At 49.3% G+C, this 22,710-nt stretch overlaps 1 protein-coding gene across 2 annotated transcripts in view; it reads left to right on the top strand.

The window, feature by feature from the left end:
• Positions 1-22,710, top strand: part of LOC139379512 (palmitoyltransferase ZDHHC3) — a 75,202-nt gene that overhangs the window by 29,531 nt on the left and 22,961 nt on the right. For both annotated transcript variants that reach the window (XR_011628392.1, XM_071122330.1), the window contains exons 3-4: positions 8,131-8,204; positions 12,816-12,928. Coding sequence is in view for 1 of the 2 variants with exons in the window: in XM_071122330.1 (XP_070978431.1) it covers positions 8,131-8,204; positions 12,816-12,928 (187 nt within the window). In the remaining variant the exon portion in view is untranslated. The remainder of the gene's footprint in view (positions 1-8,130; positions 8,205-12,815; positions 12,929-22,710) is intronic.

Below are 22,710 nucleotides of genomic sequence, written 5' to 3'. Positions count from 1 at the left end.
TATGGTTGGTGTGGTGTGGGTTTATAATATGTTGTGACTCAGGTGTACTTGACTACCTGTGTCTCCTCCAGGTATGGTTGGTGTGGTGTGGGTTTATAATATGATGTGACTCAGGTGTACTTGACTACCTGTGTCTCCTCCAGGTATGGTTGGTGTGGGTTCATAATATGATGTGACTCAGGTGTACTTGACTACCTGTGTCTCCTCCAGGTATGGTTGGTGTGGGTTTATAATATGTTGTGACTCAGGTGTACTTGACTACCTGTGTGTCCTCCAGGTATGGTTGGTGTGGGTTTATAATATGTTGTGACTCAGGTGTACTTGACTACCTGTGTGTCCTCCAGGTATGGTTGGTGTGCTGTGGGTTTATAATATGTTGTGACTCAGGTGTACTTGACTACCTGTGTCTCCTCCAGGTATGGTTGGTGTGGGTTTATAATATGTTGTGACTCAGGTGTACTTGACTACCTGTGTGTCCTCCAGGTATGGTTGGTGTGGGTTTATAATATGTTGTGACTCAGGTGTACTTGACTACCTGTGTGTCCTCCAGGTATGGTTGGTGTGGTGTGGGTTTATAATATGATGTGACTCAGGTGTACTTGACTACCTGTGTGTCCTCCAGGTACGGTTGGTGTGGGTTTATAATATGATGTGACTCAGGTGTACTTGACTACCTGTGTCTCCTCCAGGTATGGTTGGTGTGGGTTTATAATATGATGTGACTCAGGTGTACTTGACTACCTGTGTGTCCTCCAGGTATGGTTGGTGTGGGTTTATAATATGTTGTGACTCAGGTGTACTTGACTACCTGTGTGTCCTCCAGGTATGGTTGGTGTGGGTTTATAATATGATGTGACTCAGGTGTACTTGACTACCTGTGTGTCCTCCAGGTATGGTTGGTGTGGTGTGGGTTTATAATATGTTGTGACTCAGGTGTACTTGACTACCTGTGTGTCCTCCAGGTATGGTTGGTGTGGGTTTATAATATGATGTGACTCAGGTGTACTTGACTACCTGTGTGTCCTCCAGGTATGGTTGGTGTGGGTTTATAATATGATGTGACTCAGGTGTACTTGACTACCTGTGTCTCCTCCAGGTATGGTTGGTGTGGGTTTATAATATGTTGTGACTCAGGTGTACTTGACTACCTGTGTGTCCTCCAGGTATGGTTGGTGTGGTGTGGGTTTATAATATGTTGTGACTCAGGTGTACTTGACTACCTGTGTCTCCTCCAGGTATGGTGTGGTGTGGGTTTATAATATGATGTGACTCAGGTGTACTTGACTACCTGTGTGTCCTCCAGGTATGGTTGGTGTGGTGTGGGTTTATAATATGTTGTGACTCAGGTGTACTTGACTACCTGTGTGTCCTCCAGGTATGGTTGTTGTGGGTTTATAATATGATGTGACTCAGGTGTACTTGACTACCTGTGTGTCCTCCAGGTATGGTTGGTGTGGGTTTATAATATGATGTGACTCAGGTGTACTTGACTACCTGTGTGTCCTCCAGGTATGGTGTGGTGTGGGTTTATAATATGTTGTGACTCAGGTGTACTTGACTACCTGTGTCTCCTCCAGGTATGGTGTGGTGTGGGTTTATAATATGATGTGACTCAGGTGTACTTGACTACCTGTGTGTCCTCCAGGTATGGTTGGTGTGGGTTTATAATATGATGTGACTCAGGTGTACTTGACTACCTGTGTGTCCTCCAGGTATGGTTGGTGTGGGTTTATAATATGATGTGACTCAGGTGTACTTGACTACCTGTGTCTCCTCCAGGTATGGTGTGGTGTGGGTTTATAATATGATGTGACTCAGGTGTACTTGACTACCTGTGTGTCCTCCAGGTATGGTTGGTGTGGGTTTATAATATGTTGTGACTCAGGTGTACTTGACTACCTGTGTGTCCTCCAGGTATGGTTGGTGTGGTGTGGGTTTATAATATGTTGTGACTCAGGTGTACTTGACTACCTCTGTGTCCTCCAGGTATGGTTGGTGTGGTGTGGGTTTATAATATGTTGTGACTCAGGTGTACTTGACTACCTGTGTGTCCTCCAGGTATGGTGTGGTGTGGGTTTATAATATGTTGTGACTCAGGTGTACTTGACTACCTGTGTGTCCTCCAGGTATGGTTGGTGTGGGTTTATAATATGATGTGACTCAGGTGTACTTGACTACCTGTGTGTCCTCCAGGTATGGTGTGGTGTGGGTTTATAATATGTTGTGACTCAGGTGTACTTGACTACCTGTGTGTCCTCCAGGTATGGTGTGGTGTGGGTTTATAATATTTTGTGACTCAGGTGTACTTGACTACCTGTGTCTCCTCCAGGTATGGGTGGTGTGGGTTTATAATATGTTGTGAGTCAGGTGTACTTGACTACCTGTGTGTCCTCCAGGTATGGTTGGTGTGGGTTTATAATATGATGTGACTCAGGTGTACTTGACTACCTGTGTCTCCTCCAGGTATGGTTGGTGTGGTGTGGGTTTATAATATGTTGTGACTCAGGTGTACTTGACTACCTGTGTCTCCTCCAGGTATGGTTGGTGTGGTGTGGGTTTATAATATGATGTGACTCAGGTGTACTTGACTACCTGTGTCTCCTCCAGGTATGGTTGGTGTGGGTTCATAATATGATGTGACTCAGGTGTACTTGACTACCTGTGTCTCCTCCAGGTATGGTTGGTGTGGGTTTATAATATGTTGTGACTCAGGTGTACTTGACTACCTGTGTGTCCTCCAGGTATGGTTGGTGTGGGTTTATAATATGTTGTGACTCAGGTGTACTTGACTACCTGTGTGTCCTCCAGGTATGGTTGGTGTGCTGTGGGTTTATAATATGTTGTGACTCAGGTGTACTTGACTACCTGTGTCTCCTCCAGGTATGGTTGGTGTGGGTTTATAATATGTTGTGACTCAGGTGTACTTGACTACCTGTGTGTCCTCCAGGTATGGTTGGTGTGGGTTTATAATATGTTGTGACTCAGGTGTACTTGACTACCTGTGTGTCCTCCAGGTATGGTTGGTGTGGTGTGGGTTTATAATATGATGTGACTCAGGTGTACTTGACTACCTGTGTGTCCTCCAGGTACGGTTGGTGTGGGTTTATAATATGATGTGACTCAGGTGTACTTGACTACCTGTGTCTCCTCCAGGTATGGTTGGTGTGGGTTTATAATATGATGTGACTCAGGTGTACTTGACTACCTGTGTGTCCTCCAGGTATGGTTGGTGTGGGTTTATAATATGTTGTGACTCAGGTGTACTTGACTACCTGTGTGTCCTCCAGGTATGGTTGGTGTGGGTTTATAATATGATGTGACTCAGGTGTACTTGACTACCTGTGTGTCCTCCAGGTATGGTTGGTGTGGTGTGGGTTTATAATATGTTGTGACTCAGGTGTACTTGACTACCTGTGTGTCCTCCAGGTATGGTTGGTGTGGGTTTATAATATGATGTGACTCAGGTGTACTTGACTACCTGTGTGTCCTCCAGGTATGGTTGGTGTGGGTTTATAATATGATGTGACTCAGGTGTACTTGACTACCTGTGTCTCCTCCAGGTATGGTTGGTGTGGGTTTATAATATGTTGTGACTCAGGTGTACTTGACTACCTGTGTGTCCTCCAGGTATGGTTGGTGTGGTGTGGGTTTATAATATGTTGTGACTCAGGTGTACTTGACTACCTGTGTCTCCTCCAGGTATGGTGTGGTGTGGGTTTATAATATGATGTGACTCAGGTGTACTTGACTACCTGTGTGTCCTCCAGGTATGGTTGGTGTGGTGTGGGTTTATAATATGTTGTGACTCAGGTGTACTTGACTACCTGTGTGTCCTCCAGGTATGGTTGTTGTGGGTTTATAATATGATGTGACTCAGGTGTACTTGACTACCTGTGTGTCCTCCAGGTATGGTTGGTGTGGGTTTATAATATGATGTGACTCAGGTGTACTTGACTACCTGTGTGTCCTCCAGGTATGGTGTGGTGTGGGTTTATAATATGTTGTGACTCAGGTGTACTTGACTACCTGTGTCTCCTCCAGGTATGGTGTGGTGTGGGTTTATAATATGATGTGACTCAGGTGTACTTGACTACCTGTGTGTCCTCCAGGTATGGTTGGTGTGGGTTTATAATATGATGTGACTCAGGTGTACTTGACTACCTGTGTGTCCTCCAGGTATGGTTGGTGTGGGTTTATAATATGATGTGACTCAGGTGTACTTGACTACCTGTGTCTCCTCCAGGTATGGTGTGGTGTGGGTTTATAATATGATGTGACTCAGGTGTACTTGACTACCTGTGTGTCCTCCAGGTATGGTTGGTGTGGGTTTATAATATGTTGTGACTCAGGTGTACTTGACTACCTGTGTGTCCTCCAGGTATGGTTGGTGTGGTGTGGGTTTATAATATGTTGTGACTCAGGTGTACTTGACTACCTCTGTGTCCTCCAGGTATGGTTGGTGTGGTGTGGGTTTATAATATGTTGTGACTCAGGTGTACTTGACTACCTGTGTGTCCTCCAGGTATGGTGTGGTGTGGGTTTATAATATGTTGTGACTCAGGTGTACTTGACTACCTGTGTGTCCTCCAGGTATGGTTGGTGTGGGTTTATAATATGATGTGACTCAGGTGTACTTGACTACCTGTGTGTCCTCCAGGTATGGTGTGGTGTGGGTTTATAATATGTTGTGACTCAGGTGTACTTGACTACCTGTGTGTCCTCCAGGTATGGTGTGGTGTGGGTTTATAATATTTTGTGACTCAGGTGTACTTGACTACCTGTGTCTCCTCCAGGTATGGGTGGTGTGGGTTTATAATATGTTGTGAGTCAGGTGTACTTGACTACCTGTGTGTCCTCCAGGTATGGTTGGTGTGGGTTTATAATATGATGTGACTCAGGTGTACTTGACTACCTGTGTCTCCTCCAGGTATGGTTGGTGTGGTGTGGGTTTATAATATGTTGTGACTCAGGTGTACTTGACTACCTGTGTCTCCTCCAGGTATGGTTGGTGTGGTGTGGGTTTATAATATGATGTGACTCAGGTGTACTTGACTACCTGTGTCTCCTCCAGGTATGGTTGGTGTGGGTTCATAATATGATGTGACTCAGGTGTACTTGACTACCTGTGTCTCCTCCAGGTATGGTTGGTGTGGGTTTATAATATGTTGTGACTCAGGTGTACTTGACTACCTGTGTGTCCTCCAGGTATGGTTGGTGTGGGTTTATAATATGTTGTGACTCAGGTGTACTTGACTACCTGTGTGTCCTCCAGGTATGGTTGGTGTGGGTTTATAATATGATGTGACTCAGGTGTACTTGACTACCTGTGTGTCCTCCAGGTATGGTTGGTGTGGGTTTATAATATGATGTGACTCAGGTGTACTTGACTACCTGTGTGTCCTCCAGGTATGGTTGGTGTGGTGTGGGTTTATAATATGATGTGACTCAGGTGTACTTGACTACCTGTGTGTCCTCCAGGTATGGTTGGTGTGGGTTTATAATATGTTGTGACTCAGGTGTACTTGACTACCTGTGTGTCCTCCAGGTATGGTTGGTGTGGGTTTATAATATGATGTGACTCAGGTGTACTTGACTACCTGTGTGTCCTCCAGGTATGGTTGGTGTGGGTTTATAATATGTTGTGACTCAGGTGTACTTGACTACCTGTGTGTCCTCCAGGTATGGTTGGTGTGGGTTTATAATATGTTGTGACTCAGGTGTACTTGACTACCTGTGTGTCCTCCAGGTATGGTTGGTGTGGGTTTATAATATGATGTGACTCAGGTGTACTTGACTACCTGTGTGTCCTCCAGGTATGGTTGGTGTGGGTTTATAATATGTTGTGACTCAGGTGTACTTGACTACCTGTGTCTCCTCCAGGTATGGTTGTTGTGGGTTTATAATATGATGTGACTCAGGTGTACTTGACTACCTGTGTGTCCTCCAGGTATGGTGTGGTGTGGGTTTATAATATGTTGTGACTCAGGTGTACTTGACTACCTGTGTGTCCTCCAGGTATGGTTGGTGTGGGTTTATAATATGATGTGACTCAGGTGTACTTGACTACCTGTGTGTCCTCCAGGTATGGTGTGGTGTGGGTTTATAATATGATGTGACTCAGGTGTACTTGACTACCTGTGTGTCCTCCAGGTATGGTTGGTCTGGGTTTATAATATGTTGTGACTCAGGTGTACTTGACTACCTGTGTCTCCTCCAGGTATGGTTGGTGTGGGTTTATAATATGATGTGACTCAGGTGTACTTGACTACCTGTGTCTCCTCCAGGTATGGTGTGGTGTGGGTTTATAATATGATGTGACTCAGGTGTACTTGACTACCTGTGTGTCCTCCAGGTATGGTTGGTGTGGTGTGGGTTTATAATATGTTGTGACTCAGGTGTACTTGACTACCTGTGTGTCCTCCAGGTATGGTTGGTGTGGTGTGAGTTTATAATATGATGTGACTCAGGTGTACTTGACTACCTGTGTGTCCTCCAGGTATGGTTGGTGTGGGTTTATAATATGTTGTGACTCAGGTGTACTTGACTACCTGTGTGTCCTCCAGGTATGGTTGGTGTGGGTTTATAATATGATGTGACTCAGGTGTACTTGACTACCTGTGTGTCCTCCAGGTATGGTTGGTGTGGTGTGGGTTTATAATATGATGTGACTCAGGTGTACTTGACTACCTGTGTGTCCTCCAGGTATGGTTGGTGTGGTGTGGGTTTATAATATGATGTGACTCAGGTGTACTTGACTACCTGTGTGTCCTCCAGGTATGGTTGGTGTGGGTTTATAATATGATGTGACTCAGGTGTACTTGACTACCTGTGTGTCCTCCAGGTATGGTTGGTGTGGGTTTATAATATGTTGTGACTCAGGTGTACTTGACTACCTGTGTCTCCTCCAGGTATGGTTAGTGTGGGTTTATAATATGATGTGACTCAGGTGTACTTGACTACCTGTGTCTCCTCCAGGTATGGTTGGTGTGGGTTTATAATATGATGTGACTCAGGTGTACTTGACTACCTGTGTCTCCTCCAGGTATGGTGTGGTGTCGGTTTATAATATGATGTGACTCAGGTGTACTTGACTACCTGTGTGTCCTCCAGGTATGGTTGGTGTGGGTTTATAATATGATGTGACTCAGGTGTACTTGACTACCTGTGTCTCCTCCAGGTATGGTTGGTGTGGGTTTATAATATGTTGTGACTCAGGTGTACTTGACTACCTGTGTCTCCTCCAGGTGTGGTTGGTGTGGGTTTATAATATGTTGTGACTCAGGTGTACTTGACTACCTGTGTGTCCTCCAGGTATGGTTGGTGTGGGTTTATAATATGTTGTGACTCAGGTGTACTTGACTACCTGTGTCTCCTCCAGGTATGGTTGGTGTGGGTTTATAATATGATGTGACTCAGGTGTACTTGACTACCTGTGTGTCCTCCAGGTATGGTTGGTGTGGTGTGGGTTTATAATATGATGTGACTCAGGTGTACTTGACTACCTGTGTGTCCTCCAGGTATGGTTGGTGTGGGTTTATAATATGTTGTGACTCAGGTGTACTTGACTACCTGTGTGTCCTCCAGGTATGGTTGGTGTGGGTTTATAATATGATGTGACTCAGGTGTACTTGACTACCTGTGTGTCCTCCAGGTATGGTTGGTGTGGGTTTATAATATGTTGTGACTCAGGTGTACTTGACTACCTGTGTGTCCTCCAGGTATGGTTGGTGTGGGTTTATAATATGTTGTGACTCAGGTGTACTTGACTACCTCTGTGTCCTCCAGGTATGGTTGGTGTGGGTTTATAAAATTATGTGACTCAGGTGTACTTGACTACCTGTGTGTCCTCCAGGTATGGTTGGTGTGGGTTTGTAATATGTTGTGACTCAGGTGTACTTGACTACCTGTGTCTCCTCCAGGTATGGTTGGTGTGGTGTGGGTTTATAATATGTTGTGACTCAGGTGTACTTGACTACCTGTGTGTCCTCCAGGTATGGTTGGTGTGGGTTTATAATATGATGTGACTCAGGTGTACTTGACTACCTGTGTGTCCTCCAGGTATGGTTGGTGTGGTGTGGGTTTATAATATGTTGTGACTCAGGTGTACTTGACTACCTGTGTCTCCTCCAGGTATGGTTCCCCTACCAGAGACGGCCATCGACTTCTCTGACCTGAGGTCCCAGAATTCACACATGAATGAGAGGGTGAGTGACACACATACTCACAGCACTAGTGTGATGGATGTCACTGCGCTTAATTAGAAGCTCTGCTTCCTTCTGGGAATACCGTCCTTAGAAAGGCCTGATCTAGAGACCCTCTGCTTCCTTCTGGGAAAACCGTCCTTAGAAAGGACTGATCTAGGGACCCTCTGCTTCCTTCCCTATCTGGGAACACCGTCCTTAGAAAGGCCTGATCTAGGGACCCTCTGCTTCCTTCTGGGAACACCATCCTTAGAAATGCTTGATCTAGGGACCCTCTGCTTCCTTCTAGGAACACCTTCCTTAGAAAGGCCTGATCTAGGGACCCTCTGCTTCCTTCTGGGAACACCGTCCTTAGAAAGGCCTGATCTAGAGACCCTCTGCTTCCTTCTGGGAACACCGTCCTTAGAAAGGCCTGATCTAGGGACCCTCTGCTTCCTTCTGGGAACACCGTCCTTAGAAAGGCCTGATCTAGGGACCCTCTACTTCCTTCTGGGAATACCGTCCTTAGAAAGGCCTGATCTAGGGACCCTCTGCTTCCTTCTGGGAACACCGTCCTTAGAAAGGCCTGATCTAGGAACCCTCTGCTTCCTTCTGGGAACACCGTCCTTACAAAGGCCTGATCTAGGGACCCTCTGCTTCCTTCTGGGAACACCGTCCTTAGAAAGGCCTGATCTAGGGACCCTCTGCTTCCTTCTGGGAACACCGTCCTTAGAAAGGCCTGATCTAGAGACCCTCTGCTTCCTTCCCTATCTGGGAACACCGTCCTTAGAAAGGCCTGATCTAGGGACCCTCTGCTTCCTTCTGGGAACACCGTCCTTTCGAAAGGCCTGATCTAGGGACCCTCTGCTTCCTTCTGGGAACACCGTCCTTAGAAAGGCCTGATCTAGGGACCCTCTGCTTCCTTCTGGGAACACCGTCCTTAGAAAGGCCTGATCTAGGGACCCTCTGCTTCCTTCTGGGAACACCGTCCTTAGAAAGGCCTGATCTAGGGACCCTCTGCTTCCTTCCCTATCTGGGAACACCGTCCTTAGAAAGGACTGATCTAGGGACCCTCTGCTTCCTTCCCTATCTGGGAATACCGTCCTTAGAAAGGCCTGATCTAGGGACCCGCTGCTTCCTTCTGGGAACACCGTCCTTAGAAAGGCCTGATCTAGAGACCCTCTGCTTCCTTCTGGGAACACCGTCCTTAGAAAGGCCTGATCTAGAGACCCTCTGCTTCCTTCTGGGAAAACCGTCCTTAGAAAGGACTGATCTAGGGACCCTCTGCTTCCTTCCCTATCTGGGAACACCGTCCTTAGAAAGGCCTGATCTAGGGACCCTCTGCTTCCTTCTGGGAACACCATCCTTAGAAATGCTTGATCTAGGGACCCTCTGCTTCCTTCTAGGAACACCTTCCTTAGAAAGGCCTGATCTAGGGACCCTCTGCTTCCTTCTGGGAACACCGTCCTTAGAAAGGCCTGATCTAGAGACCCTCTGCTTCCTTCTGGGAACACCGTCCTTAGAAAGGCCTGATCTAGGGACCCTCTGCTTCCTTCTGGGAACACCGTCCTTAGAAAGGCCTGATCTAGGGACCCTCTACTTCCTTCTGGGAATACCGTCCTTAGAAAGGCCTGATCTAGAGACCCTCTGCTTCCTTCTGGGAAAACCGTCCTTAGAAAGGACTGATCTAGGGACCCTCTGCTTCCTTCCCTATCTGGGAACACCGTCTTTAGAAAGGCCTGATCTAGGGACCCTCTGCTTCCTTCTGGGAACACCATCCTTAGAAATGCTTGATCTAGGGACCCTCTGCTTCCTTCTAGGAACACCTTCCTTAGAAAGGCCTGATCTAGGGACCCTCTGCTTCCTTCTGGGAACACCGTCCTTAGAAAGGCCTGATCTAGAGACCCTCTGCTTCCTTCTGGGAACACCGTCCTTAGAAAGGCCTGATCTAGGGACCCTCTGCTTCCTTCTGGGAACACCGTCCTTAGAAAGGCCTGATCTAGGGACCCTCTACTTCCTTCTGGGAATACCGTCCTTAGAAAGGCCTGATCTAGGGACCCTCTGCTTCCTTCTGGGAACACCGTCCTTAGAAAGGCCTGATCTAGGAACCCTCTGCTTCCTTCTGGGAACACCGTCCTTAGAAAGGCCTGATCTAGGGACCCTCTGCTTCCTTCTGGGAACACCGTCCTTAGAAAGGCCTGATCTAGAGACCCTCTGCTTCCTTCCCTATCTGGGAACACCGTCCTTAGAAAGGCCTGATCTAGGGACCCTCTGCTTCCTTCTGGGAACACCGTCCTTTCGAAAGGCCTGATCTAGGGACCCTCTGCTTCCTTCTGGGAACACCGTCCTTAGAAAGGCCTGATCTAGGGACCCTCTGCTTCCTTCTGGGAACACCGTCCTTAGAAAGGCCTGATCTAGGGACCCTCTGCTTCCTTCTGGGAACACCGTCCTTAGAAAGGCCTGATCTAGGGACCCTCTGCTTCCTTCCCTATCTGGGAACACCGTCCTTAGAAAGGCCTGATCTAGGGACCCTCTGCTTCCTTCTGGGAACACCGTCCTTTCGAAAGGCCTGATCTAGGGACCCTCTGCTTCCTTCTGGGAACACCGTCCTTAGAAAGGCCTGATCTAGGGACCCTCTGCTTCCTTCTGGGAACACCGTCCTTAGAAAGGCCTGATCTAGGGACCCTCTGCTTCCTTCTGGGAACACCGTCCTTAGAAAGGCCTGATCTAGGGACCCTCTGCTTCCTTCCCTATCTGGGAACACCGTCCTTAGAAAGGACTGATCTAGGGACCCTCTGCTTCCTTCCCTATCTGGGAATACCGTCCTTAGAAAGGCCTGATCTAGAGACCCTCTGCTTCCTTCTGGGAACACCGTCCTTAGAAAGGCCTGATCTAGAGACCCTCTGCTTCCTTTTGGGAAAACCGTCCTTAGAAAGGACTGATCTAGGGACCCTCTGCTTCCTTCCCTATCTGGGAACACCGTCCTTAGAAAGGCCTGATCTAGGGACCCTCTGCTTCCTTCTGGGAACACCATCCTTAGAAATGCTTGATCTAGGGACCCTCTGCTTCCTTCTAGGAACACCTTCCTTAGAAAGGCCTGATCTAGGGACCCTCTGCTTCCTTCTGGGAACACCGTCCTTAGAAAGGCCTGATCTAGAGACCCTCTGCTTCCTTCTGGGAACACCGTCCTTAGAAAGGCCTGATCTAGGGACCCTCTACTTCCTTCTGGGAATACCGTCCTTAGAAAGGCCTGATCTAGGGACCCTCTGCTTCCTTCTGGGAACACCGTCCTTAGAAAGGCCTGATCTAGGAACCCTCTGCTTCCTTCTGGGAACACCGTCCTTACAAAGGCCTGATCTAGGGACCCTCTGCTTCCTTCTGGGAACACCGTCCTTAGAAAGGCCTGATCTAGGGACCCTCTGCTTCCTTCTGGGAACACCGTCCTTAGAAAGGCCTGATCTAGAGACCCTCTGCTTCCTTCCCTATCTGGGAACATCGTCCTTAGAAAGGCCTGATCTAGGGACCCTCTGCTTCCTTCTGGGAACACCGTCCTTTCGAAAGGCCTGATCTAGGGACCCTCTGCTTCCTTCTGGGAACACCGTCCTTAGAAAGGCCTGATCTAGGGACCCTCTGCTTCCTTCTGGGAACACCGTCCTTAGAAAGGCCTGATCTAGGGACCCTCTGCTTCCTTCTGGGAACACCGTCCTTAGAAAGGCCTGATCTAGGGACCCTCTGCTTCCTTCCCTATCTGGGAACACCGTCCTTAGAAAGGACTGATCTAGGGACCCTCTGCTTCCTTCCCTATCTGGGAATACCGTCCTTAGAAAGGCCTGATCTAGGGACCCGCTGCTTCCTTCTGGGAACACCGTCCTTAGAAAGGCCTGATCTAGAGACCCTCTGCTTCCTTCTGGGAACACCGTCCTTAGAAAGGCCTGATCTAGGGACCCTCTGCTTCCTTCTGGGAACACCGTCCTTAGAAATGCCTGATCTGGGGACCCTCTGCTTCCTTCTAGGAACACCGTCCTTAGAAAGGCCTGATCTAGGGACCCTCTGCTTCCTTCTGGGAATACCGTCCTTAGAAAGGCCTGATCTAGGGACCCTCTGCTTCCTTCTGGGAACACCGTCCTTAGAAAGGCCTGATCTAGGGACCCTCTGCTTCCTTCTGGGAACACCGTCCTTAGAAAGGCCTGATCTAGGGACCCTCTGCTTCCTTCTGGGAACACCGTCCTTAGAAAGGCCTGATCTAGGGACCCTCTGCTTCCTTCTGGGAACACCGTCCTTAGAAAGGCCTGATCTAGAGACCCTCTGCTTCCTTCTGGGAATACCGTCCTTAGAAAGGCCTGATCTAGGGACCCTCTGCTTCACAAACACACGTGACAAATGTCTTTTAGCCAGGTGACACGAGGGGAGCGATTTCAAGCTGTGTATTGAGCTTACGGTTTAGTCTATTCCACTATGATGTGTGGGGGTGTATTATGACATTATGTGTTCCCTACAGGGTTGTGGGGGCTGAACTGTGTAGCTTGAAACGTTAAGTTGCCATTTAGTTGCTGTGCAGAGTCTGACACACAGACACACACACACAAACACACACAGTAGTGTAATATATTGTTGCTGTGATATTGTGTGTTACAGGGTTGTGAGGGCTGGACTGTTTGTAGTCGTTGTGAGACCTACCGCCCCCCCAGAGCTCACCACTGTAGAGTATGTCAACGATGCATACGACGCATGGACCACCACTGTCCCTGGTTAGTAACTCTACAGATCCTCAACCTCTCTCTGTCCCTGGTTAGTAACTCTACAGCTCCTCCTACAACCTCTCTCTGTCCCTGGTTAGTAACTCTACAGCTCCTCAACCTCTCTCTGTCCCTGGTTAGTAACTCTACAGCTCCTCAACCTCTCTCTGTCCCTGGTTAGTCACTCTACAGCTCCTCAACCTCTCTCTGTCCCTGGTTAGTCACTCTACAGCTTCTCCTACAACCTCTCTCTGTCCCTGGTTAGTAACTCTACAGCTCCTCCTACAACCTCTCTCTGTCCCTGGTTAGTCACTCTACAGCTCCTCCTACAACCTCTCTCTGTCCCTGGTTAGTAACTCTACAGCTCCTCCTACAACCTCTCTCTGTCCCTGGTTAGTCACTCTACAGCTCCTCAACACTTCTCTCTGTCCCTGGTTAGTCACTCTACAGCTCCTCCTACAACCTCTCTCTGTCCCTGGTTAGTAACTCTACAGCTCCTCCTACAACCTCTCTCTGTCCCTGGTTAGTAACTCTACAGCTCCTCCTACAACCTCTCTCTGTCCCTGGTTAGTCACTCTACAGCTCCTCAACCTCTCTCTGTCCCTGGTTAGTAACTCTACAGCTCCTCCTACAACCTCTCTCTGTCCCTGGTTAGTCACTCTACAGCTCCTCCTACAACCTCTCTCTGTCCCTGGTTAGTCACTCTACAGCTCCTCAACCTCTCTCTGTCCCTGGTTAGTCACTCTACAGCTCCTCCTACAACCTCTCTCTGTCCCTGGTTAGTCACTCTACAGCTCCTCCTACAACCTCTCTCTGTCCCTGGTTAGTCACTCTACAGCTCCTCCTACAACCTCTCTCTGTCCCTGGTTAGTAACTCTACAGCTCCTCCTACAACCTCTCTCTGTCCCTGGTTAGTAACTCTACAGCTCCTCCTACAACCTCTCTCTGTCCCTGGTTAGTAACTCTACAGCTCCTCCTACAACCTCTCTCTGTCCCTGGTTAGTCACTCTACAGCTCCTCCTACAATCTCTCTCTGTCCCTGGTTAGTCACTCTACAGCTCCTCAACCTCTCTCTGTCCCTGGTTAGTCACTCTACAGCTCCCCCTACAACCTCTCTCTGTCCCTGGTTAGTAACTCTACAGCTCCTCCTACAACCTCTCTCTGTCCCTGGTTAGTAACTCTACAGCTCCTCCTACAACCTCTCTCTGTCCCTGGTTAGTAACTCTACAGCTCCTCCTACAACCTCTCTCTGTCCCTGGTTAGTAACTCTACAGCTCCTCAACCTCTCTCTGTCACTGGTTAGTCACTCTACAGCTCCTCAACCTCTCTCTGTCACTGGTTAGTCACTCTACAGCTCCTCCTACAACCTCTCTCTGTCCCTGGTTAGTAACTCTACAGCTCCTCCTACAACCTCTCTCTGTCCCTGGTTAGTAACTCTACAGCTCCTCCTACAACCTCTCTCTGTCCCTGGTTAGTAACTCTACAGCTCCTCAACCTCTCTCTGTCACTGGTTAGTCACTCTACAGCTCCTCAACCTCTCTCTGTCACTGGTTAGTCACTCTACAGCTCCTCCTACAACCTCTCTCTGTCCCTGGTTAGTAACTCTACAGCTCCTCCTACAACCTCTCTCTGTCACTGGTTAGTAACTCTACAGCTCCTCCTACAACCTCTCTGTCCCTGGTTAGTAACTCTACAGCTCCTCCTACAACCTCTCTCTGTCCCTGGTTAGTAACTCTACAGCTTCTCCTACAACCTCTCTCTGTCCCTGGTTAGTAACTCTACAGCTCCTCAACCTCTCTCTGTCCCTGGTTAGTCACTCTACAGCTCCTCCTACAAACTCTCTCTGTCCCTGGTTAGTCACTCTACAGCTCCTCCTACAACCTCTCTCTGTCCCCGGTTAGTCACTCTACAGCTCCTCTTACAACCTCTCTCTGTCACTGGTTAGTCACTCTACAGCTCCTCCTACAACCTCTCTCTGTCCCTGGTTAGTCACTCTACAGCTCCCCCTACAACCTCTCTCTGTCCCTGGTTAGTAACGCTACAGCTCCTCCTACAACCTCTCTCTGTCCCTGGTTAGTCACTCTACAGCTCCTCAACCTCTCTCTGTCCCTGGTTAGTAACTCTACAGCTCCTCCTACAAACTCTCTCTGTCCCTGGTTAGTCACTCTACAGCTCCTCCTACAACCTCTCTCTGTCCCCGGTTAGTCACTCTACAGCTCCTCCTACAACCTCTCTCTGTCACTGGTTAGTCACTCTACAGCTCCTCCTACAACCTCTCTCTGTCCCTGGTTAGTCACTCTACAGCTCCTCCTACAACCTCTCTCTGTCCCTGGTTAGTAACTCTACAGCTCCTCCTACAACCTCTCTCTGTCCCTGGTTAGTCACTCTACAGCTCCTCAACCTCTCTCTGTCACTGGTTAGTCACTCTACAGCTCCTCCTACAACCTCTCTCTGTCCCTGGTTAGTAACTCTACACCTCCTCAACCTCTCTCTGTCCCTGGTTAGTAACTCTACAGATCCTCCTCAACCTCTCTCTGTCCCTGGTTAGTAACTCTACAGCTCCTCCTACAACCTCTCTCTGTCCCTGGTTAGTAACTCTACAGCTCCTCAACACTTCTCTCTGTCCCTGGTTAGTAACTCTACAGCTCCTCCTACAACCTCTCTCTGTCCCTGGTTAGTCACTCTACAGCTCCTCAACCTCTCTCTGTCCCTGGTTAGTAACTCTACAGCTCCTCCTACAACCTCTCTCTGTCCCTGGTTAGTAACTCTACAGCTCCTCAACCTCTCTCTGTCCCTGGTTAGTCACTCTACAGCTCCTCAACCTCTCTCTGTCCCTGGTTAGTAACTCTACAGCTCCTCCTACAACCTCTCTCTGTCCCTGGTTAGTAACTCTACAGCTCCTCAACCTCTCTCTGTCCCTGGTTAGTAACTCTACAGCTCCTCAACCTCTCTCTGTCCCTGGTTAGTCACTCTACAGCTCCTCCTACAACCTCTCTCTGTCCCTGGTTAGTCACTCTACAGCTCCTCCTACAATCTCTCTCTGTCCCTGGTTAGTCACTCTACAGCTCCTCCTACAACCTCTCTCTGTCCCTGGTTAGTCACTCTACAGCTCCTCAACCTCTCTCTGTCCCTGGTTAGTAACTCTACAGCTCCTCCTACAACCTCTCTCTGTCCCTGGTTAGTCACTCTACAGCTCCTCCTACAACCTCTCTCTGTCCCTGGTTAGTCACTCTACAGCTCCTCAACACTTCTCTCTGTCCCTGGTTAGTCACTCTACAGCTCCTCAACTCTACAGCTCCTCCTACAACCTCTCTCTGTCCCTGGTTAGTCACTCTACAGCTCCTCCTACAACCTCTCTCTGTCCCTGGTTAGTAACTCTACAGCTCCTCCTACAACCTCTCTCTGTCCCTGGTTAGTAACTCTACAGCTCCTCCTACAACATCTCTCTGTCCCTGGTTAGTCACTCTACAGCTCCTCCTACAATCTCTCTCTGTCCCTGGTTAGTCACTCTACAGCTCCTCCTACAACCTCTCTCTGTCCGTGGTTAGTCACTCTACAGCTCCTCAACCTCTCTCTGTCCCTGGTTAGTAACTCTACAGCTCCTCCTACAACCTCTCTCTGTCCCTGGTTAGTCACTCTACAGCTCCTCCTACAACCTCTCTCTGTCCCTGGCTAGTCACTCTACAGCTCCTCCTACAACCTCTCTCTGTCCCTGGTTAGTCACTCTACAGCTCCTCCAACAACCTCTCTCTGTCCCTGGTTAGTCACTCTACAGCTCCTCCTACAACCTCTCTCTGTCCCTGGTTAGTAACTCTACAGCTCCTCCTACAACCTCTCTCTGTCCCTGGTTAGTCACTCTACAGCTCCTCCTACAACCTCTCTCTGTCCCTGGTTAGTAACTCTACAGCTCCTCAACCTCTCTCTGTCCCTGGTTAGTAACTCTACAGCTCCTCAACCTCTCTCTGTCCCTGGTTAGTAACTCTACAGCTCCTCCTACAATCTCTCTCTGTCCCTGGTTAGTCACTCTACAGCTCCTCCTACAACCTCTCTCTGTCCCTGGTTAGTAACTCTACAGCTCCTCCTACAACCTCTCTCTGTCCCTGGTTAGTCACTCTACAGCTCCTCCTACAACCTCTCTCTGTCCCTGGTTAGTCACTCTACAGCTCCTCCTACAACCTCTCTCTGTCCCTGGTTAGTCACTCTACAGCTCCTCGACACTTCTCTCTGTCCCTGGTTAGTCACTCTACAGCTCCTCAACCTCTCTCTGTCCCTGGTTAGTAACTCTACAGCTCCTCCTACAACCTCTCTCTGTCCCTGGTTAGTCACTCTACAGCTCCTCCTACAACCTCTCTCTGTCCCTGGTTAGTAACTCTACAGCTCCTCCTACAACCTCTCTCTGTCCCTGGTTAGTCACTCTACAGCTCCTCAACCTCTCTCTGTCCCTGGTTAGTAACTCTACAGCTCCTCCTACAACCTCTCTCTGTCCCTGGTTAGTAACTCTACAGCTCCTCAACCTCTCTCTGTCCCTGGTTAGTCACTCTACAGCTCCTCAACCTCTCTCTGTCCCTGGTTAGTAACTCTACAGCTCCTCCTACAACCTCTCTCTGTCCCTGGTTAGTAACTCTACAGCTCCTCAACCTCTCTCTGTCCCTGGTTAGTCACTCTACAGCTCCTCCTACAACCTCTCTCTGTCCCTGGTTAGTAACTCTACAGCTCCTCCTACAACCTCTCTCTGTCCCTGGTTAGTCACTCTACAGCTCCTCCTACAACCTCTCTCTGTCCCTGGTTAGTCACTCTACAGCTCCTCCTACAATCTCTCTCTGTCCCTGGTTAGTCACTCTACAGCTCCTCCTACAACCTCTCTCTGTCCCTGGTTAGTCACTCTACAGCTCCTCAACCTCTCTCTGTCCCTGGTTAGTAACTCTACAGCTCCTCCTACAACCTCTCTCTGTCCCTGGTTAGTCACTCTACAGCTCCTCCTACAACCTCTCTCTGTCCCTGGTTAGTCACTCTACAGATCCTCCTACAACCTCTCTCTGTCCCTGGTTAGTCCCACTACAGCTCCTCCTACAACCTCTCTCTGTCCCTGGTTAGTCACTCTACAGCTCCTCGACACTTCTCTCTGTCCCTGGTTAGTCACTCTACAGCTCCTCAACCTCTCTCTGTCCCTGGTTAGTAACTCTACAGCTCCTCCTACAACCTCTCTCTGTCCCTGGTTAGTAACTCTACAGCTCCTCAACCTCTCTCTGTCCCTGGTTAGTCACTCTACAGCTCCTCAACCTCTCTCTGTCCCTGGTTAGTAACTCTACAGCTCCTCCTACAACCTCTCTCTGTCCCTGGTTAGTAACTCTACAGCTCCTCAACCTCTCTCTGTCCCTGGTTAGTCACTCTACAGCTCCTCCTACAACCTCTCTCTGTCCCTGGTTAGTAACTCTACAGCTCCTCCTACAACCTCTCTCTGTCCCTGGTTAGTCACTCTACAGCTCCTCCTACAACCTCTCTCTGTCCCTGGTTAGTCACTCTACAGCTCCTCCTACAATCTCTCTCTGTCCCTGGTTAGTCACTCTACAGCTCCTCCTACAACCTCTCTCTGTCCCTGGTTAGTCACTCTACAGCTCCTCAACCTCTCTCTGTCCCTGGTTAGTAACTCTACAGCTCCTCCTACAACCTCTCTCTGTCCCTGGTTAGTCACTCTACAGCTCCTCCTACAACCTCTCTCTGTCCCTGGTTAGTCACTCTACAGATCCTCCTACAACCTCTCTCTGTCCCTGGTTAGTCCCACTACAGCTCCTCCTACAACCTCTCTCTGTCCCTGGTTAGTCACTCTACAGCTCCTCAACCTCTCTCTGTCCCTGGTTAGTCACTCTACAGCTCCTCAAACAACCTCTCTCTGTCCCTGGTTAGTAACTCTACAGCTCCTCCTACAACCTCTCTCTGTCCCTGGCTAGTCACTCTACAGCTCCTCCTACAACCTCTCTCTGTCCCTGGTTAGTCACTCTACAGCTCCTCCTACAACCTCTCTCTGTCCCTGGTTAGTAACTCTACAGCTCCTCCTACAACCTCTCTCTGTCCCTGGTTAGTAACTCTACAGCTCCTCCTACAACATCTCTCTGTCCCTGGTTAGTAACTCTACAGCTCCTCCTACAACCTCTCTCTGTCCCTGGTTAGTCACTCTACAGCTCCTCCTACAATCTCTCTCTGTCCCTGGTTAGTCACTCTACAGCTCCTCAACCTCTCTCTGTCCCTGGTTAGTCACTCTACAGCTCCCCCTACAACCTCTCTCTGTCCCTGGTTAGTAACTCTACAGCTCCTCCTACAACCTCTCTCTGTCCCTGGTTAGTAACTCTACAGCTCCTCCTACAACCTCTCTCTGTCCCTGGTTAGTCACTCTACAGCTCCTCCTACAACCTCTCTCTGTCCCTGGTTAGTCACTCTACAGCTCCTCCTACAACCTCTCTCTGTCCCTGGTTAGTAACTCTACAGCTCCTCCTACAACCTCTCTCTGTCCCTGGTTAGTAACTCTACAGCGCCTCCTACAACCTCTCTCTGTCCCTGGTTAGTCACTCTACAGCTCCTCCTACAACCTCTCTCTGTCCCTGGTTAGTAACTCTACAGCTCCTCCTACAATCTCTCTCTGTCCCTGGTTAGTCACTCTACAGCTCCTCAACCTCTCTCTGTCCCTGGTTAGTCACTCTACAGCTCCCCCTACAACCTCTCTCTGTCCCTGGTTAGTAACTCTACAGCTCCTCCTACAACCTCTCTCTGTCCCTGGTTAGTAACTCTACAGCTCCTCCTACAACCTCTCTCTGTCCCTGGTTAGTAACTCTACAGCTCCTCCTACAACCTCTCTCTGTCCCTGGTTAGTAACTCTACAGCTCCTCAACCTCTCTCTGTCACTGGTTAGTCACTCTACAGCTCCTCAACCTCTCTCTGTCACTGGTTAGTCACTCTACAGCTCCTCCTACAACCTCTCTCTGTCCCTGGTTAGTAACTCTACAGCTCCTCCTACAACCTCTCTCTGTCCCTGGTTAGTCACTCTACAGCTCCTCCTACAATCTCTCTCTGTCCCTGGTTAGTCACTCTACAGCTCCTCAACCTCTCTCTGTCCCTGGTTAGTCACTCTACAGCTCCCCCTACAACCTCTCTCTGTCCCTGGTTAGTCACTCTACAGCTCCTCCTACAACCTCTCTCTGTCACTGGTTAGTCACTCTACAGCTCCTCCTACAACCTCTCTCTGTCCCTGGTTAGTCACTCTACAGCTCCTCCTACAACCTCTCTCTGTCCCTGGTTAGTCACTCTACAGCTCCTCCTACAACCTCTCTCTGTCCCTGGTTAGTAACTCTACAGCTCCTCCTACAACCTCTCTCTGTCCCTGGTTAGTCACTCTACAGCTCCTCCTACAACCTCTCTCTGTCCCTGGTTAGTAACTCTACAGCTCCTCCTACAACCTCTCTCTGTCCCTGGTTAGTCACTCTACAGCTCCTCCTACAACCTCTCTCTGTCCCTGGTTAGTAACTCTACAGCTCCTCCTACAACCTCTCTCTGTCCCTGGTTAGTCACTCTACAGCTCCTCCTACAACCTCTCTCTGTCCCTGGTTAGTAACTCTACACCTCCTCAACCTCTCTCTGTCCCTGGTTAGTAACTCTACAGATCCTCCTCAACCTCTCTCTGTCCCTGGTTAGTAACTCTACAGCTCCTCCTACAACCTCTCTCTGTCCCTGGTTAGTAACTCTACAGCTCCTCCTACAACCTCTCTCTGTCCCTGGTTAGTAACTCTACAGCTCCTCAACACTTCTCTCTGTCCCTGGTTAGTAACTCTACAGCTCCTCCTACAACCTCTCTCTGTCCCTGGTTAGTCACTCTACAGCTCCTCAACCTCTCGCTGTCCCTGGTTAGTAACTCTACAGCTCCTCCTACAACCTCTCTCTGTCCCTGGTTAGTAACTCTACAGCTCCTCAACCTCTCTCTGTCCCTGGTTAGTCACTCTACAGCTCCTCAACCTCTCTCTGTCCCTGGTTAGTAACTCTACAGCTCCTCCTACAACCTCTCTCTGTCCCTGGTTAGTAACTCTACAGCTCCTCAACCTCTCTCTGTCCCTGGTTAGTCACTCTACAGCTCCTCCTACAACCTCTCTCTGTCCCTGGTTAGTAACTCTACAGCTCCTCCTACAACCTCTCTCTGTCCCTGGTTAGTCACTCTACAGCTCCTCCTACAACCTCTCTCTGTCCCTGGTTAGTCACTCTACAGCTCCTCCTACAATCTCTCTCTGTCCCTGGTTAGTCACTCTACAGCTCCTCCTACAACCTCTCTCTGTCCCTGGTTAGTCACTCTACAGCTCCTCAACCTCTCTCTGTCCCTGGTTAGTCACTCTACAGCTCCTCCTACAACCTCTCTCTGTCCCTGGTTAGTCACTCTACAGCTCCTCCTACAACCTCTCTCTGTCCCTGGTTAGTCACTCTACAGCTCCTCGACACTTCTCTCTGTCCCTGGTTAGTCACTCTACAGCTCCTCAACCTCTCTCTGTCCCTGGTTAGTAACTCTACAGCTCCTCCTACAACCTCTCTCTGTCCCTGGTTAGTAACTCTACAGCTCCTCAACCTCTCTCTGTCCCTGGTTAGTAACTCTACAGCTCCTCAACCTCTCTCTGTCCCTGGTTAGTAACTCTACAGCTCCTCCTACAACCTCTCTCTGTCCCTGGTTAGTAACTCTACAGCTCCTCAACCTCTCTCTGTCCCTGGTTAGTCACTCTACAGCTCCTCCTACAACCTCTCTCTGTCCCTGGTTAGTAACTCTACAGCTCCTCCTACAACCTCTCTCTGTCCCTGGTTAGTCACTCTACAGCTCCTCCTACAACCTCTCTCTGTCCCTGGTTAGTCACTCTACAGCTCCTCCTACAATATCTCTCTGTCCCTGGTTAGTCACTCTACAGCTCCTCCTACAACCTCTCTCTGTCCCTGGTTAGTCACTCTACAGCTCCTCAACCTCTCTCTGTCCCTGGTTAGTAACTCTACAGCTCCTCCTACAACCTCTCTCTGTCCCTGGTTAGTCACTCTACAGCTCCTCCTACAACCTCTCTCTGTCCCTGGTTAGTCACTCTACAGATCCTCCTACAACCTCTCTCTGTCCCTGGTTAGTCCCACTACAGCTCCTCCTACAACCTCTCTCTGTCCCTGGTTAGTCACTCTACAGCTCCTCAACACTTCTCTCTGTCCCTGGTTAGTCACTCTACAGCTCCTCAACTCTACAGCTCCTCCTACAACCTCTCTCTGTCCCTGGTTAGTCACTCTACAGCTCCTCCTACAACCTCTCTCTGTCCCTGGTTAGTAACTCTACAGCTCCTCCTACAACCTCTCTCTGTCCCTGGCTAGTCACTCTACAGCTCCTCCTACAACCTCTCTCTGTCCCTGGTTAGTCACTCTACAGCTCCTCCTACAACCTCTCTCTGTCCCTGGTTAGTAACTCTACAGCTCCTCCTACAACCTCTCTCTGTCCCTGGTTAGTAACTCTACAGCTCCTCCTACAACATCTCTCTGTCCCTGGTTAGTCACTCTACAGCTCCTCCTACAATCTCTCTCTGTCCCTGGTTAGTCACTCTACAGCTCCTCCTACAACCTCTCTCTGTCCCTGGTTAGTCACTCTACAGCTCCTCAACCTCTCTCTGTCCCTGGTTAGTAACTCTACAGCTCCTCCTACAACCTCTCTCTGTCCCTGGTTAGTAACTCTACAGCTCCTCAACCTCTCTCTGTCCCTGGTTAGTCACTCTACAGCTCCTCCTACAACCTCTCTCTGTCCC

This window comes from Oncorhynchus clarkii, chromosome 21 (assembly GCF_045791955.1).
Source record: "Oncorhynchus clarkii lewisi isolate Uvic-CL-2024 chromosome 21, UVic_Ocla_1.0, whole genome shotgun sequence".
NCBI classification, from domain to species: Eukaryota; Metazoa; Chordata; class Actinopteri; order Salmoniformes; family Salmonidae; genus Oncorhynchus; species Oncorhynchus clarkii.
This window is presented reverse-complemented; position numbering and strand designations above follow the sequence as displayed.